Source organism: Crocodylus porosus, unplaced genomic scaffold, assembly GCF_001723895.1.
Source record: "Crocodylus porosus isolate Cpor-Errol unplaced genomic scaffold, CroPor_comp1, whole genome shotgun sequence".
NCBI lineage: Eukaryota > Metazoa > Chordata > Crocodylia > Crocodylidae > Crocodylus > Crocodylus porosus.
In genome coordinates this window covers 113,517,345-113,535,130 of record NW_017728943.1, presented here as the reverse complement: position 1 = coordinate 113,535,130, position 17,786 = coordinate 113,517,345, and the positions used below count along the sequence as shown (strand labels likewise).

At 43.9% G+C, this 17,786-nt stretch overlaps 1 protein-coding gene across 4 annotated transcripts in view; it reads left to right on the top strand.

The window, feature by feature from the left end:
• Positions 1-16,384, top strand: part of SYNJ2 (synaptojanin 2) — an 83,335-nt gene extending 66,951 nt beyond the window's left edge. For 3 of the 4 annotated variants that reach the window (XM_019550029.1, XM_019550028.1, XM_019550031.1), the window contains 8 exons: positions 118-196; positions 1,182-1,350; positions 1,739-1,903; positions 5,618-5,752; positions 6,383-6,495; positions 7,299-7,407; positions 9,629-9,831; positions 13,080-16,384. In XM_019550029.1, the coding sequence (XP_019405574.1) occupies positions 118-196; positions 1,182-1,350; positions 1,739-1,903; positions 5,618-5,752; positions 6,383-6,495; positions 7,299-7,407; positions 9,629-9,831; positions 13,080-13,871 (1,765 nt within the window). In that variant the 3' untranslated portion in view covers positions 13,872-16,384. The remainder of the gene's footprint in view (positions 1-117; positions 197-1,181; positions 1,351-1,738; positions 1,904-5,617; positions 5,753-6,382; positions 6,496-7,298; positions 7,408-9,628; positions 9,832-13,079) is intronic. The other variant, XM_019550030.1, reaches the window with a different exon arrangement.
• The last annotated feature ends 1,402 nt before the right edge of the window (positions 16,385-17,786 follow it).

Sequence of the window (17,786 nt, the reverse complement as noted above, 5' to 3'; positions counted from 1 at the left end):
TAAGAGCTAAATGCAAAAAAAAATAGCCTATGTAAAAGTATTGGCATCACTGTGAAGCCTACTGTGTATTTCTGGAACACAAACTATACTGTTGTTTTCTCTCTCTGTTCCTGTTAGGATAAATGGAGGTCAGATGCTGATAACATTTGCAGACAGCAAGTCAGCTCTTAATGTTTTGGATATAGATGGCATCAAGGTACAACTATATCATGTTTGTTTTAATGAATTTGCATGCATTGTATCTAAAGGTGGGTTTCTAAGATTATACTGAGGCACTATAAATCAGTAGTTTTATTTTCAAGGAAACTGAAAACTCAGAGTACTTACGGATCCTGTAGCCATGAGGCTTAGCATTTTGCAGATTGTCCTTCCTTATTAGGAAGACAGGGCATTGCTTCTTTTGGAGCTCCCTCAAACAAAGTTCTGGAACCAGTCTGCGGTATCGCTACAGAACATGTGGACTTTATGACTATTTAGTCAGTTGAAGTAGTGCTCTGGGGAACACCATTGCCAAGTCCTTTTTATGTTTCTTTAATATAGCACAAAACCTCTTTGGCATTAAGTGTCATGGTGCCACTGTGATTTGAGTATGAAATGGATCGGTAGCAACAATTCTGATTTACTTCATGACATTTCCATAAAGACTGTAGCTGCATTTCTTTGTGAGATGGGCATTTATTTTTCATTTGGTTTGCTTTGTTTTTTTCCTAGTAGTTGGGGTGCTCCTGTATCATAAGTTATCAGACTACAAGGTCTCGGGTGAGATTTTTCAAAATGTTTGGACGAACGCACATGCTTTGTGCTTCAAGACACTGTGGCAGTTTTGAAAATTCCATCTCTGTAGTCATTTTAAAAGCTGTATAGTATCATTTCTATGATATTTTATATTTTATTTGCAAATGATAAATAATGTGCTGAACCACTAGAAATTGCAAGGTTTATGTCAATACAAATGCTTTGAAGAAAGGCAGCCACAATGTAAGTGTGTGCCCAATAAAAACCAGAGTTCTTCAGTCAATACATGGAGGGTTAATTCGTATGACTAGAGTATGGTCTTTTTCCTGATGATGCTAGGGGAAATGCTTTCTTTTCATTGAGCTTCTGAAGTAAATGTGAGGCCATCTACATTTCTGCATTATTCTTATTTCCTTAAAAATGAAAAAATTCCTTCTTGGCTTTAGGTTAAAGGTAGAGCTGTGAAAATCCGACCCAAAACTAAAGATTGGCTGAAGGGTCTTCAGGAGGAAATCACGCGAAAGCGAGACAGTCTTGTGCCCATGTCACCTACAGCAAACTCCTGTCTGTTAGAGGAAAACTTTGACTTCTCAAGTCTAGACTACGAATCAGAAGGTCAGCAGCACAATTATAGGCTGGGTTAAGAGAATTCACCTTTCTCATTTTGTGGGAGGGGGCACAGACCTGTATGATTTCTAATGACACAGTAACTCTAAACAACACATTCCTAGCTAAAACCCTCACCCTGCATTGTATCTACACAGAGCCTTGATGATGAGAGAGGACATCACCTGGCTACATGTGCTCAGTGTTATAATATAAACTATCAAAGTCACTGTACGTTAGAACGATCCCTATACAAAACAAAGAACAGTGAAAACATGTGTAATCAGTCAGAAGTCTGCTTAGCTTTTACTCTCCTGCATAATAAAAGCATTTTAATTGAAGTAAAAAGAAACAGAGACTGTGCCTTTCATAATATCTATGGCCAAATCTTTTTCAGGTGATATATTAGATGAGGAGGAGGAGTATTTGGATGATGTGCTGCCTCAGCATCTAGTAACAGAGATATCAGAAGACTTTCCTGAGGGCCCTGAACATTTTGCCTCTGTAGTACTTTCAAACAAATCTCAGATGCTGACAGGAAGGAATTCACGTCTGTGTAAAGGTAACTCACATGGCTTCTTTATAGCAGGCCTGAAAAGTTATTTTCTTGTTTCTCCCTATGGGCATTTCCCTGTTGACCTGTTACATCATCTCTTGTGCTTAACCTGTAAGCCCTCCAGGGTGGAGACCACCTTTCTGTTGTGTGTTCAAACAGCATCAGGGACAATGGAGCCATGATCCTCGATTGAGACTCCCAAGCACTATGGCAATACAAGTAGTAGCTAATAAAGCTTTAGTCTGAACTTGTCTATATGCCAGGAGTGGCCAACCTGCAGATTGCAAGCTGCAAGGTAGCTCCTGGGCAGTTTATATGCATGTGGCTCCTAAAAAAAGTAATTTAATGACAAATTATATGAATTTCAGCACTGTACTCATGTTATTGACTCTGGGGCATTTATCTCACAAGTTATATGTCCTGCAGCTCTTGGCTGTGTCAAAGTTTTAGTTTGTGCCGAGAAGGGGAGGAAGTTTAGCCACCTTTGCTCTGTCCTGTTTGGGACAGGGTAGCTGTGCCTCAAAGGGGTGCCTTGCTATCTGTATTACATATTAGACAGAGGTAGACTTGCTGCCATTTTTAAATTGGTCTTGTATCACATAGAACTAAAGCATACTCGACAGAATTGTCCCTATTGTCCTTTATGTTCTTGTTAATGGTGGCCTGATCTGGGAGGCATTTGACAGGTTTCCTTTGACTTCAGTGGGCTTTAGAAGAGGGCTTAATGCAATAGGCGTGGTTGACAGTCAGGGTAGATCCACAACGGGCAGGAAATGTGATTGCCCCAGGTCACCATTTGCTCTGGGACCATCAAATATGTACCTACTCATGTGTCCCACATCCAGGGCAAGGGGGAACCTCAAGATTTTTCTCCATCTCTTCAAAGACCTACGTACCCCACAACAGCCAATAGAATCTGCACTTTCCAGAAAAACTGAAATACAGTCAATGAACTCTTGCAAAGGAGTTCCAGTCCCCTGAAAGACTAGCCAACCACTTTGCCCTGCTTCACTCCCATTTTACTTATCTGGGGCAATTTTGAGGCTCAGTCACCCTCTGATGTTAAGCATGGTGAGCTTTAAAATCCTGTACATTGCCCAAGATAACTACAGTGTTACCTTGGATATATGCAGTATTCTTCCTTCATAGTGTTGGGATCCTAAAGCTATTGATGTAACTTGGTAAATTTATCTTAGTGACTGATTTAAAGGGTAACCATCCTGATGTAAAATTACAGATGCTGTGTCTGTTTGCTTTTGGAGTGATCACCTTAGGCAGCATCACAAATGTGCAGTATTTTTCTTCCTGTCCATCTGTTTTGTTGTAATGTTATAATGCAGTGAGTCTTTAAAATGAACCATATGAAGCTATGAAAACACTGGTCTCAATTACATCCAGAGCTAGTCTTGCCAGTAATGCTGGTCTCCTGGGTTGTGATCTGGCTTCACTTTAGTGGCCAAGCACAGTAAGGCGGGGCCAGAAGTTGAACATATGACAGTCTGGTCATAGCCTCTCTTCTCTCCCCCTCTTTACTATTCATTTGGAGAGGATGATCTTTCAGCTACACAGGCATGGGCTGTCTTCCAGTATAAAATGGGAGTTTTAATCTATGCTAAAGACAGTCAGAAAGAGTTCATAAAAACCAAATGAAATTCATAACTTCATGCTGACCAGGGCTCTAAGTGCTCAGTGCTTTATAGCTCTCTTCACTTACCTTGAGTGCAGCTTGGTCAGTCCTAGTGACCTGACCTAGAGCCAAGAAATAGCCTCAACTTATTAAAAGCCATCAAACCAGACATTTCGGATTGCACAGAGAGTTGTCCTGAGCACACTTCTGCTCAGCGTGCAGAAGATTCATTAAACCACAAGGAACCACAGTAATTCTTTTCAACTGTACAAATGCACACTTGACTAACTCATGAAGTAAACAAAGCACAGTTTGATGGGAAGGAGGTTGCAGCTGGTCCTTTGTAGGTCCCGACTCTCCAGATCCAGGCCAGCTACACATTCCACGTGGGTTTGAAGCCTCTGACATTTCAAAGGTCTCCCAAGTGTGCTTGTGCTGCTCCTAATGCAGTGGATGCCAACAGTATACAAGTACTATGGAGACAGATGGAAACCAAAGCAACAATGGAAGCACCAGTGCAGTCTATGTTTTTGAGGTCAGCAAAGGCACAGCCTGATCTCACTTAAGCCTGCCCAATAAAAAGAACTGGCCATCATCTTATTTTTGCTGAGTGATTGTCTTGCCTGAAGATTATTGCCAAAATTCCCCACTATGCCATTTGTCCTCAGTCATGGTACTGGTACAAACCTCTGCCTTCCCTAGGCAAGCCCTTCCTTATTCAGGTCTTGGCTCTGAACGTCTGGCAAGATAGTACAGCTTCCCAGCTGTGTGGCTGAGGCTGCTCTCTGGTATTGCATGGGTACAAGAAATCATGAGGAAGCTCAATATTCCCTGCAGAGCAGGGCTCTGTAAAACAAGGAGGTAGGTTTGTGCAGAAATGCCTGAAGAGAGAGCACTTTCTGCTTTGTTCCTTCCCCTCCTCCCACCACATCTGCAGCCAGCAAAGGCAAAACTGAACCAGATGCCCCTTGGAGACCAAAAGTTTTTGGGACTGGCTGCCTGACTGGGCAAGGAAGAAAAACAGGGGAAGTGAAATGAAAGCTCCTACTCCTGTAGCTGTTCCCTGCAGGACAAAGTCAGTTTCTGCTTCTGACCTCTCTAGCTGTCAAAGAGAGGAGAAAGCAGGATAAAAGATGGTCTAATAGGCCAGGCGTTGATAGCAGAGCCCAAGAACATAAAGCAGAGGCAGACATGGTAGGGCCAAAGCACTGCTAAAAAGCACAGAGCCAGAAAACAGACAGTTGTTCTTTTCCATGTTAGCCACGAGACTGGCCTGCTTCTGTGCCAGAGAAAGCTCTGTCACCACTTAGCGAGTGGATCAAGCTTGCCTTTCCTGAGACCATGACAGCCCTCAGGTGCTTTGGAAAGGCCATAGGAACTGGCCCATGACTAGCCCTCATTACCAGGGATCCTGGTTTTCTCTGATTAAAAGAATAAATGAAAAATCCCCAATTTTTGGTTCAAAAAAGTAATCCAAAATCCACATTTTTCCGTGATTAAAATGAAACACCTCTATCTATCTATCTATCTATCTATCTATTAGTGGTGTTTCATTTTAATCACAGAAAAATGTGGATTTTGGGTTACTTTTTTAACCCGAAAACTGGGGATTTTTTTTTTTTATCAGAGAAAACCAGGATCCCTGCAGTCATCACTAACAATTCATCAGTGTGCGAATCACAGCGTATCAGTGTGGCTGGCTTTTGGGAGCTGGCAATGTGCTATAGTGGCACTAAAGGCTTTGCCTGGAGGGCACCCGGGCTAGTAGGGGAACAGCCCTGAAGTCAGAGGTGGGTTGTTTCAGCTTGAGCTATTAATGGCACTAGTTACAGTGACGGGAACATATTTGAGAAGAGGAGTGGGGGGTTTTCTAAGGTGGAGAGTGTGCTGCCTGGGGCAAGCATCACAAAAAGAAACAGAGAGATGAAAGAAGGGCGTCACACTGGCTTGTTAAGGTGGAGCCTTCTAGCTGGGTAACCATGTCTTGCATCTGAATCACAGTTCTCTTTTTCCTGATCCTCCAAGTTAGGTCATCTCTACCATAGTTTTTTAGATGGTTAAAAAATAGCCTTTTCTTGTGAACTGTCCCCTAGATGATGCCGACTTGGCTGAATTAAAGCAGGAGTTGAAAGCGGGTGGGGATTTCCAGCATCGTTCTCCCAGCAGATCTCTGTCTGTTCCAAACAGGCTTCGCCCACCACCGCCCCCACAGCGCCCTCCCCCTCCTGGTAAGATTTCACGTTCTTTTTTAAAGTCACCCCTCTGTCAGCACAACCCAGTGGCCACACTGTTGCTGCCAGTGTCAAACCAGTAAATACCCAGACCCATAGTTTTTTTTAAGACAAGCGGTGTATTCGCCCTCACTCTCTGCATTTCCCCCCTGGCGGTGGCTCTCGGATGGTGACGGGTGAAATAGGCTGGAATGAAAGTCCTTTCTTAGCTTTAATTAAGTCCTGATGGACTTGATAAAGTTCCTTACCAATGCATTGGCTTCCTGGGGGTTAGTATTTATTAGGTATACTCATATTTATTCTTAGTGATTAGTGTTTTAAGAAAATGCTCTGCTGAGCAGTTTTAACTTTAGTGTGCACTATTCCTTTTGGATATTTAAAAAGGATTTTGTGCTGTCTGATCTTACCCTTTTCCACTTGGCAGGGAACGTTTTCACCCCCTTCTCCATGTTTGGAATAAAGTTGAATGAAACAAAGCTTTTTTTCTCTGCTTGCTGTTAGGTTAGGTCATTCTAGGGTGAGACATTCTTTCATTCTGTTTAAAACAAGGTACACACTTCATCCCACTGCACAGAAAGCACCACGCTGGCTCCCAAGTTTGAAAATTTATTCGTGTTCTCCTTGCAGCTGGAACGTCTGTCAAAATATCACCATCTGACAGTCCCACCTCTTCAGGAGGACACTCCCTATGCTCCATCTTGGCAACAGCAAAACTTCTCCCAGGGGCACCTCAGCAACCAGTGAGTCCTCCATCATCACAGGTCCAAACGCCTCAGTTAGAAGGGGATGATTGGCTAAAGATAGTCTGATCACACCAGCCAGCAGGTGATGTAACTCAAGGCAGGTGGGCTGAGCAGAGCAGCAAAGGTGGAGTGTTGGGACGCAGTAACTCTAAGATAGAATCAGAGAACCCAAAGAAAGCGTGTTGCACATGCATGCCACATGCTGTTAAAATGACGGGTTCCTTCACAACTTGAAGATTCATACATTACAAAAACCATACATTCCTGTCCTTAAAATGCTTAAACTACCTGCTACTAGCTGGATTTAGTCACTGCAACCTCTTGCCAGTGGCTTCTCTTTTATGCAGATATTTAGCCTCTATAGGCAAGACACAGCACACCTGCAAAACATCCAACAGAGAGGCCACAGCAGGTGGTGGTTGTGAGGCCAGCTGACCCAAACTAACTTGATATTGTACTGTAATCCCAATGGTTCAGATGGCTGGGGAAGTAGAGGGTGAGCATGGTTAAAACCCATACAGGACAGGTAAGTTTTATATCACTTACAACTGATGCAGCCTGAGTTTGGCATGATGAAGTTGCACTGCAATACTGTATTTTTCACATACAACATGCTCCCCACCCCCCATCAGACTCCCAAAATTGGGGTGCATGTATCAAGCAAAAAGAAAAACACCCTGCTTTGATCCCTGGTCCACGGCACAGTACAGTGCATGGCTTGCAGATCTGAGGGCTGCCCCAGAACCGTAGTTTTCCAACAGGATGACTCTAATTCGTTTTCCTCTCTTTATTTTCATAAGCCCAAAGTCCGGACTGGAATAAGCAAGCCTTATAATGTCAAGCAGATCAAAACCACCACAGCTCAGGAAGCAGAAGAAGCTATTAGGTGTCTAATGGAAGCGAAAGGAGGTGAGCAGAGCTATCCAACAGGAATTTAAAATCACCAAAAAACAAAAACTCCAGGCTCATTCCATCCTCCCTCAACCATCACCCAGATAAGAGACTCATTTCCTTTCAAAAGCTGAAATCAAACAAAACCCTGCCTTTGGGTTATAGCAAGATTTCCCTTGGAAGGGTTATTGTCTGTTTCAATACACCAGTCTTTTTGTTTCAAGGTGATTTAGTTATTTCTATATAAAGTGACCTGATCTACTCCTTTTTAAAATATCTTCTTGCAGTATCTGTAGATAAGAACACCTTAAATATGTATAGTTGAATGCCAATGAGCCAAACCCCTTTGTGGTTAGGAAGAGGAGGAGGTCTTGCTAGTTGCCAGATGGGGCCAGGAAGGAATTCCCCCCCGTTACTACAGATGTCAGGAGTATTTTGTTCATGTTCATCAGAAACATGAGGTGTCAGCTGCAGCCAAGGCTGGGGATTTTCTGCCATTACCCCTGCTGGGACTAAAACCCCAATGTTCCTGGTCAGCGTTTCACCCTCCCTGCCCAGTTCAGACCAATCACCACATCTTGGGGTCAGGAAGAATTTTATCCCATGGTCAGATTGGGTTGGACTGCAAGGATTTTTGCTTCCTGTAAGGGTGACGTAGGGGGCATGGTCCTCTTCCTTGGATCTCTCAAGTGTATTTGAACAGCCATTACAGCAGTGGGACATTGGCAATGCCCTTGTTTCCCCTGCATTACCTGTGGCAGGGCGGGTGTTCTTGATGTTTTTGGCAACATACCTAGTAGTTGCAAAGCAAGGTTATGTAGTTTTAGGAGTAGGATAGACAAGCACTTGTATGGGGAGGTTTGGATAGGGAGGTGAATAGGAATGATCTTGCCTTGAGCAAGGGCCTGAGCAAGTGACTGCCTCAGATCTCTCCCAGCCTTACTTCTTTATTATTCTAGGCAATCAATAACTGTATGCTCTAACTGTGACCTCTACATGCTCCTATAGGTAACGGTCACAACTAATATGCACTCCCGAGTTGTTATACTCCCCATTCCCTTTTGATGCCTGGAAAGAAACTGCACTGCAGAAACAATGTGTGATTGATTGGGACACGGTTGTTTCATGTTCGCTGTCTTTAAGTCCAGCTGTCCTCAGAGAAATGGCTGAGTACCAGTGGCACCTTCCTCCTCAATGGCTGCATTACCTGCAACTTGGAATTCACAGAGGGGTTTAAATCACAGAATTATTCACTGTGCCAGGCAGCAGTGCAAAGCCAGCACACCCTTAAGGGAGCTCACGCAGCAGCCAAAGTATTAACTAAGTCTGATGGCCACCTATAAGTTTATCAGGGGTGACCACCAGGATCTGGGGGAACGTCTGTTCACCAGAGCGCCCCAAGGGATGACGACTTCCTGCCCTTTGGGCAGGGGGCTGGACTCGATGATCTCCCGAGGTCCCTTCCAGCCCTAATGTCTATGAAATCTATGAAATCTTTGCAAGTGAAGGGCTTCCATTGCTGAGGAAGCATAAACCAGAAGGATTCCAGCACGACTCCCAGATCCTGTCCTCCATATGCATTGCTGGCAGTGAGAATCTCCCCATTTGTAAAACTGAGCAAATGTAATCTGCAGTCAGTGAGAGACAACTACCGTGGAACCTTGTGATGCTGCTGGCATGTGGACTGGTCAGAGCAGAGTTGTCATTTAAGTTAAAAGAAGTCTTTTTTATTTTGCCTGGGCTTGGATAAGAGAACTAAATTGCCTTACTTCACTTCAGGATTTTCATGCTCTACAACCACTTACCTCTTACATAGGGCTTTTCATCCTTAGATCTCCACGTGCTTTAGAATTATCTCCTGCAGAAGCTAAGGCACAAGGAGAAGCTGTTTGCTCAGTGTCACCTACCAAGGTTGGGGCAGTCTGGCATTGAGTCCAGCTCTCCTGAGCTGCAGCATCTCAAGTGCTACAACACACACCAGCATAACACTATGTGTGGGCTTGAAGTACTGTGGGCAGGGACACACAAGCTTTTAGCTAACTGGTTTCATGAATTTAAACCTCCTATTGATATGCATGGTGAAATTACATATTAATTTCCAAAACCTTCGTCTTCAGACTGAAGAGCAAGCCTTTAATAGTGAGGGGACACACACACGTACACACGTATCAAAGAAAAAGCTTTTCATACTACACTCCAGATGGACTCAAACAACTGGCTGTCTTTTTTTCCATTTCAGGAGTACAAGAGGAAGCACTGAAGCCTGTTCCACTAAAAACCCAAACAGTCACTAAACCAGAACCCCGTCCCAGCATTACAAAGTCAGCATCCTTTCAGGGGTCACAACCAGGACCAGCACTGGTTCCCCATCGCCCGCCACCCAAAGTTCCAACTGCTAAGAAGCCAGTGCCTCTGCAAAGGACAGGAGTCAAGTTGGAAAATGTAAGACTGCTGCAACAGAGCTCATCCTGCTCTTTGTTATGCACAGGAGAGGCAGGCTGTTTAACAGTTTGCATGAAGTCCTGTCATTTGAGCTCAAACTGATTCTTGCCAGATGTTGCCAAACTGTCATTGCATATTGCAGTCACTGTGACCTAGATACACAATAAATGAACCCCATATAAAAGAGATATTCATAGACCAGCATCAGGCACTTCGACAAGCTGTCACTAAACTGAGTTACCCTTATTAAACTCTTCCTCAGTCCATCCCCCTCTTTTTGTTGCTGTCCCCTCTGACATTACATCTCCTCTGCATTTCCCGATTTTATTTTCAGAGGTAATCCATTATGATCCAGCTTCCCAAGGTGGTGACTCCTCATTCCTGTGTTCATTTCTAGATTTTGCTTTACTGATCACACCACATCTGGAAACACCCCAATAAGTGCATTTCTTCCAAACAGACCGGGAAGAAATTCTCAGTCTGTTAAAATAGTGAGATTTAGGGGGGTTTTGAGGCATATGAAGAATTTTATCTTAATAGTTCTCACCTGTATATAAAGTGACGACAAAGGTGCTTGGAAATCTTTGGAGGATTTTTGACAGAAGGTGCTTTCAAAATAAAGCTCTCAGAACTAATTTTGTTCTTGTATAAGGAAAAGGGTCCCTTTCAAAACAAGACTCTGTAGGTTGGGTTTGAACCCTGAACAACAGGGGCTGGGCAACCAGGGCTACTGCCCCATGGCAAATACCCTAAACAATGAGGCTAGAGTTTCCCAGCAAGTGCTCTAGCAGCTATGAGGTTTTTATACAAGCAGCAGGTTCCCCAGCCAACATCTTTTTAAAAGGAAGTTGCCCCTAGTCTTTTGAAAGGGTGGGTTTGCCCTCTGAGCTGTGGGCCCCCTGTGGATGGCAGCACCTCCTAGAAACCCTGAGTGAGGTGCCTAAGAGATGGGATGTAAACACTTACCCCTATCCCTGGTTATTTCCCTGTTAACTAGTTGTAGGGACCCACTTGCAGACTATGCTGCCCTGAAGTTTTTCTCTGCCTTGCGTATTGGCCATTCTGGATCTAACTGTCCCCATGCACCATACAAGGAGCCTGGGCTCCAGTGTTTTTTGGAGCTGGTGTGTAGGTTAGCTGTACCCCAGATCTGCACCTGTAAAATAGCATAAAAGGGGATAAAACATGCCCCTTCAACTCACAGCATTGTTGAGAGGACTATTAAAGCATGAGAGTGTGCCCTAATGCCACACTAATAAAGACAGTACAAATACCATAGGTTGGTACAGGGGTCAGCAACCCATGGGACGTGTGCCAGAACATGGTACATGAGATCATTTTGCTTGACACCACAGCTGACCTGGGCTCCAGGCAGCTGCCACCAGCCACAGAGCTCAGGCTGTTTGCAGCAGGCAGGTGGGAGGCTGCAAGCCCTGCTGCAAACAGTCCAGGCTCTGTGGCACGCAGCAGCTGCCCACTGGCAGGCAGCTGCGAGGCTGCATACAGCTACACCAGTCTCCAGAACCCCAACCAGGCTATGCGGTGACTGCAGCTGCATGCGTGCCTTGGGATACACAGCTGAGAAAGGCCCTGGGCAGCACAACCCCAGTCCCTCCCCCACCATCTGCTCTGAGGCACGTGTGCAGCAATTGCCACCACGGAGCTGGTGCCAGGTCTCTAGAGCCTGATGCAGTTATTTTGAGCCTCGTAGCTGCTTGCCACAGTCGGCATGGGCTCTGGGCAGCTGCAGCAGGTGGCAGGCAGGCTGCAACCACCCACACCAGCTCCATAGTGGTAGCAGGTGCACACATGACTTGGGTGCATGGCAGCGAAGGGGCTGGGGCAGTACAACCCTGGCTCCTCCCGTGCCATCCACCTGGAGGCACGTGTACCCATAGCCAGCACTGAGAATCAGGCGCCTTGCAGCTCTCCCACCGTCTGCCTCTGGCACATCAAGTTGAGGTGGGTAGGGGCTGAGGTGTTTTTGGCCAATCCAGCCAAAAGTGCTGCCAACCCCTGGACTGGTAGATTCCTTCACAATCTTTTCTCTGGCCCACTGCTAGAAAGTTAGTGTTTAGGCTCCTATTTCACCTCACACTGAAGGATACCTTACAGCATCCCCTAATGGAATTCAAACAGCTTTCCACTGCACACAGCTGCAGAAAAAAAAAAGTGGAAGTGGAAACAAAACAGGCATCCCCTTTCCCTTATGCATACATTTTAAGGAACAGTCTTGTTTCCCCATGTTCCTATCAACGGAGCATTGTTGAAAGAGCACAGAGAGAAGCTGCTGGTATTTCAAGGTCAGTTATGTGAAAGCACCTACACTACTATAAAGGGATCTCCCCCCTTCGCCATTTCTCCTAGGAAAGGCATCAAGTCAAATACAGCAATGTAATAGCAAAGGAGAACTATCCTGAATTCAATGTAAGATGTATTTCTAATCATATTACAACATCTGAGTTCATGCCTTTCTAAGCAGCAGGAGACTAGTTAAGAGTTAAAGTGGTTTCACTTAGCAACATCGAGACTGGGAAGTCTGAAATAATAGCTATCCTGATGTAATTAGCTGGAACTAAAGTAATCTGGGCTTGAGGTTTTTTTCTAAGAGGGATATGTGGTATTGAAAAAAGTGATAAACTCCACATTGAGAATGTATTTTTAGATTTAGACCTTAGCATCAGAATTACGAGGAGCCACTGATGCACTCTCTGCGTTAGATGAAACTAATTGCCCTTAAGCCTCACATATCATGAGACCCATGAGGACCTGTGCTAATGCCCATTAATTCAGCCTTCCTTATGACTTAGCACTTCAATAGTAGAGCCAGTAAAAGGATCTGACATTTAGAGTGCATCAGAATTGTGGAGACTAAAGATCTGGCCCCCAAGCAAAACTTAACATGAAAGAGAATGGTCACAACGGGATGTATTTTTAACACGGAGTGAACAGGACATACGTTCCTAATTCCCCACGTAACACATTAAATACCAGTATGCTAAAGTGATGCTGAAGAAGAGAACAGAGCAGCATCTGTTCTAAAGTGGTCGCTCTTTTGCCTGCTCCGTGTCCATATCTAGTTCAGTGTCTTCAACCTCCCCTGCTTCCCCCAGTAAGTCACTCAGTAGAACTCAGGTCTTTTCTACCGCACTCCCTGTTGGATTAACCTCCCAACCCCAGGGCAGGTCTCATGCTGTCACCAAGCCTGAATGTAAAACGCCACCCTTTCTTTTGTTCTCCATTCTCAGACCATGTCTCCAGAAGAGCAGTCTGACCAGCAGACAAACCACCCTCCCTTTGGCTTGCCAGATCCTTGTCTCGAAGCCAGCACCATCACAAGTCCCACCAGAATTGCTCCAGTCCCTAAGCCAAGAACAACACAGCCTGGGAAGGTTCTTCAGAGAAGGAAGAGCAGTGAGAGGCCACCTCCCTCACCAGACAGTCTGGAGGCAGACATGCTGCATCCGCCCAACTCCTCTGCCCCGAAGATCCCACCAAGAAGGAAGAAGTCTGCCCCTGCTGCTCTCCACCTGCATGTGCTCCAGAGTAGTAACAGTCCTCTTCTCAGGGACTTATCACTCAATTTCAACAACAACAACAGTCCTTCTGCCCTCCAGGATTCAGACATCCTCTCTCTTTCTCCCAGGCAGTCCGATTTTTCAGCCCTGATGGCTATGGCCAGCCCTCAAAACGATGGCGCCAAGTGTGTGACACCAACACCTTCAGACTTGATTGCTGACCTTCAGGGCCCTCCTGCCACAAGCAGTCCGCAGCTGCTGCTCTTAGACACCAGCTCCCTTACAGAGGACACCAATCTTCTGGACTTGGACACTGATTTGCCCTGTCCTCATCCAACACCACCTGTACCAAATACTCCTCTAGTCTACACTCCCAAAGATCTGAAACTCCCTGGCTCAGATTTCAGTCACTGGGTTACGTTTAGTGATGATGAAGATAAGGGCACATTAACAGAGACACTGAACACACTGCTTGTCTTAGAACAAAATGGAAATATGTTGAAGAACAGGAATACAAATTGAGAATTGAGATTTTTTTCCTCTTATAGAAACCTTAGGTACAAATACAAATCTCTTTGCATACAGAGCTCTACTTTAAGAATTCTCAAGTGTGGCAAAACTATGTTTTAAATGAATTTTGCATTTAAAGAAAGAATACTCCCCCAGGAAATAAACCAAGTGCATAACATCTAGCAATACTGTACAGCTTGCTAAAATACTTTATCCTAAATTATTTTTTTATTCATCTGAAAAATTATTATATCAGGTACAGATAATATTTAAGAGCATGCAATGAGGCAAATGAGGCATGAAAAGCCCTCAAGAAAAACATTTACAGGTATAATTTATAATCCACACAATTTCTATCATTTAAGTAAGCCTTAGTATAAATAATGATATTGCTATAGTTATTGCAGAGCAAGTGTAGCCTCATGGAGAGCTTCACTGATGTAACTATAGGAATATATTCATATCAGAGTAATATATGATCCTGCGTAGATATGCCCTAAACTGCATCTTCCTTATGGTCTTTAACTGAGTACGAGGTTTGGAATCAAGGTATTTATCCCACTAGCCAAACTCCTCCACTCTTTTGTGTTAAAGGTAAGTGGTCAGGAGGTTGCAGAGTAGATGCCCTCTTTTGAAGGAAAGTCTCGTTCTTAATTTAAACATCCAAATGCACCTACAGGGAATTAGGAAGAATCCCATGCCAGTGTGGGATACTAATAGTTATACCTCAAGCAGCTATTCTGCAAGGACATAGTTTCTTTTAATGTGAGGTATGTTCATAGTTAAAAGCGACCTCCAGTTATTTCCTTTTCTATTTGGAAAACACCCATTCTGAACTGGTTCTGTTCAGCCCCTTCATATTCTAAATAGCTAACTAACCGAACAGCACAGAGGACAAGTGGTTGGCACTTTGGGAAGGACCACACATGTGAAGGGCTAGCAGGTGCATTCCAGTGGCCTTTACTTACTGTGCACAGAGTCACTGGTGAGAGAAGGGGCAGAGCCCAGCTGATTACAAAGGACGTAAGCATGTAACTTCTTATCCTGAAAGATTATCCACTAGTCACAGTCTTGCTCCCTCTGGCAAGGAAGTGTCATCTTCATTCTTCACTACTAATGATATAGTAAACACTGATAAGTAAAGAATTGGCTTTGTCCATGTACATGACTGCTGTGTTAAGTATTCACTGAGACCCTCAGTTCTGAGAGGCAGGGCACAAGTAATGGGGGCAGACCATGCCTTACAGCTCATTAATTTTACTTCTGCTGATGGTAAAGATTAGTACCGATGCTGAGAAGTTGGAGGGGACTGTCGTCTCGCAAACAAAACTGGTAGAGGGAGTTGTAGGTACAGTTGTCAGCCACCAACTGCCCTCCACATTCACTTCAGCTGATCACTGGTAGAGCAGCCAGTGGCATGGAAAGAGCTAGCTTTCTGACTGCCCTTAATATCATCAGGCATTTTGCAGCCTAAAATTCCTCTCAGCCATTTTGAGAAGAGACACGTTGGTAGCTGCAGGCAAATCTGATAAACGTGAGCCAAGAACTACATTTCAGTGAGATCCCAAGTGGGGAAATAATCAGGGACCAGAACATAAAGCTAGGAACAGGCTTGGGAGTCAAGTTCTACCAGACTTGTCTCGCCAACGTAAAGGCAGAGTATTTGTGCAGTGAGCAAGATGTCAGTGCGGAAGAATAAGAGTGCCTGTTATTGCTCATATGCTCAAATACAGTTATTGCTCATACGTTGCCACAGTGCATAAGATTGGCTGTAAAACAAGAGTTTATGGACAACTGATTCCATCTTATGAGTGGTATTAATGGCATAGTTTGTGAAAGGAAATTCAGAATTCATCCAATTCCTCTCTTAATTAGTGTTTTCCTAGTGATTGATGCTGTGTGACAGCACAGACCAGCCAGGCTGGATAATGCACATTCCACAAGCCTGCCCTTTACCTAAAAATTCTTGCAACACTTGAAAAAGTGAGGGAATAAAAATAGAATACCATAGGTCTAGCTGCAGAAATAATCAGCCTAGGAAAAGCATCATTCCCAGATCTTCCCTATTGTCCTAGATCTTCCTCCAGATGTTGCTTTTTTTCCTTATATTTATCCAATGCTCTGCTTGGACATGAGTTACTGTGGGGAGCCCACCAGAGGCTATATGTTACATCAAGGGAGAAAAGGTCACTGCAGCAACATCATTTCTGATTTGGAGCCAGTCCAACATTCAGGCTTCTCAAAACACCTGAGATTACAGCCACAATGTCAAATATGGTCTTCTGATCCCAAAACAGAAATTCAACTGGGGACAAATTTGTGAAGTGTTAAAAGTCAGCAATTACAAGTGACACCAGGCTTGTTTCAGTTCAGGCAGAGTAATTTAACTGAAAGAGGGACGGAGTCCCTTTCAGGGTAGTAATAATTTCAAACAGTTGGCAAAATTGAAAAGTCTGTGGCTTGTGTTTAAACTTTATTTTTGTTGTAAATTATGTCAATTAAATTTCTTTTCTAAGAAATGTGAATTGGTTTAGTCCATTCGTGGCTGTCTAGGGAACTGTAAAATCGACTGCTTCATTGCTATTAATAGCCTGACTTGCTCAAGTCTTCTCATCTCTGGGGCTGAATTCTAAGCAAAGACATTCGGTAGACAAAGCAATGCTTCCTTTATCTAATCATTTCTCTCCCCTCCCCCTTCCTTTTCCAAGCACATTTCTTTAAAAGCCTGTCTGTTATTAAAGTGCTCAGTTCAACAAACTGAAAGGCATGTGAGTCACTCTGAAGTAGGATGACTCCTTTCTTCCCTGGTACATCAAAACATCCTGGCCTACTTTTCGGTTTTGTTTTGTTTGTTTTTTTTTAAAGGTGGCACTAGATATTTATGGACGTATCTCAGCAGAAAATATTAAGGGCATTGAAAAAATAGAAGATGTTACATTATCATATTCAATATGCGGGTGCAACAAAGATAATTTAACAGCCCTGAGATGGCTAATTAATTAACATGTTAATGAAAGAGTTAGTGGGAAAGCCAATTAAAGTAGATTTATACATGTCAAATAAAACCTGCTTCTTTTACTCCACTTGAATAAATGCAGTAACTGGCCTTTACATATGCTTGTAAGTGGTGAGCCACCCATTCAAGTTAGCAACAGGGATTCAGTCTGGTTTATACAGTCAGCAAAAGCAGGTACCATTCAGTTGCAACAAATCAAGGTGAGGGAAAAGCAACATGCCAGCTGGAAAGGTAAGGCTAAGAAGAGAGCCTTGAGAAAGCAAAGTTTTTTATCCTTCCTGCTTGTGTAAAAATTCAAGCAGTGTTCCTGATATGGAGCCACTGCAGCCTGGGGTCTGATCTTACAGGACTGGACAAGCAAAGCAAAGTCAGACTGGGTCCACATTTGATGAGGAAATCATTACAAAGAACTGACAGGCTGTCTGTGTGATGGTGTGGTTGACTTAAGTGGGAGGGTGACTGTTTGGTCTCATTTATCACTCTGGCCCTGTGATTCTTAAAAGTATGTTCCCTGGACCAGTGGTGGGCCACAAAATGTAAATGTACACAAATGTACATACAAGTCCTCAACATAAAGTATTTTGTGCAGTGAGGAATCTTGGGTGATCATAAAGAGGATGATGGTCCATGACAAAGTCTTGGCTTCCTCCTCTTGCTGAGTGGTGCAAAAGAACGAAGAAGCTGGACAATCACTTCTGTAAGAAAACTTGTCAGGCTAGGGATTTCTGATGCAAGAGGGGAGTGTTAAGAAACAAGGATTCATTGTTGAAGTCTTTTGGTTTGATAATATTTGTTCTATATTAAATAGACATAACACACTTTATAGCAGTATGCTATTAAATCCCCTCTCTGTCTTTTCTCCAGAGTAAATAAGCCCAGTTCCCTCAGCCTCTCCTCAGAAGTCATGTGCC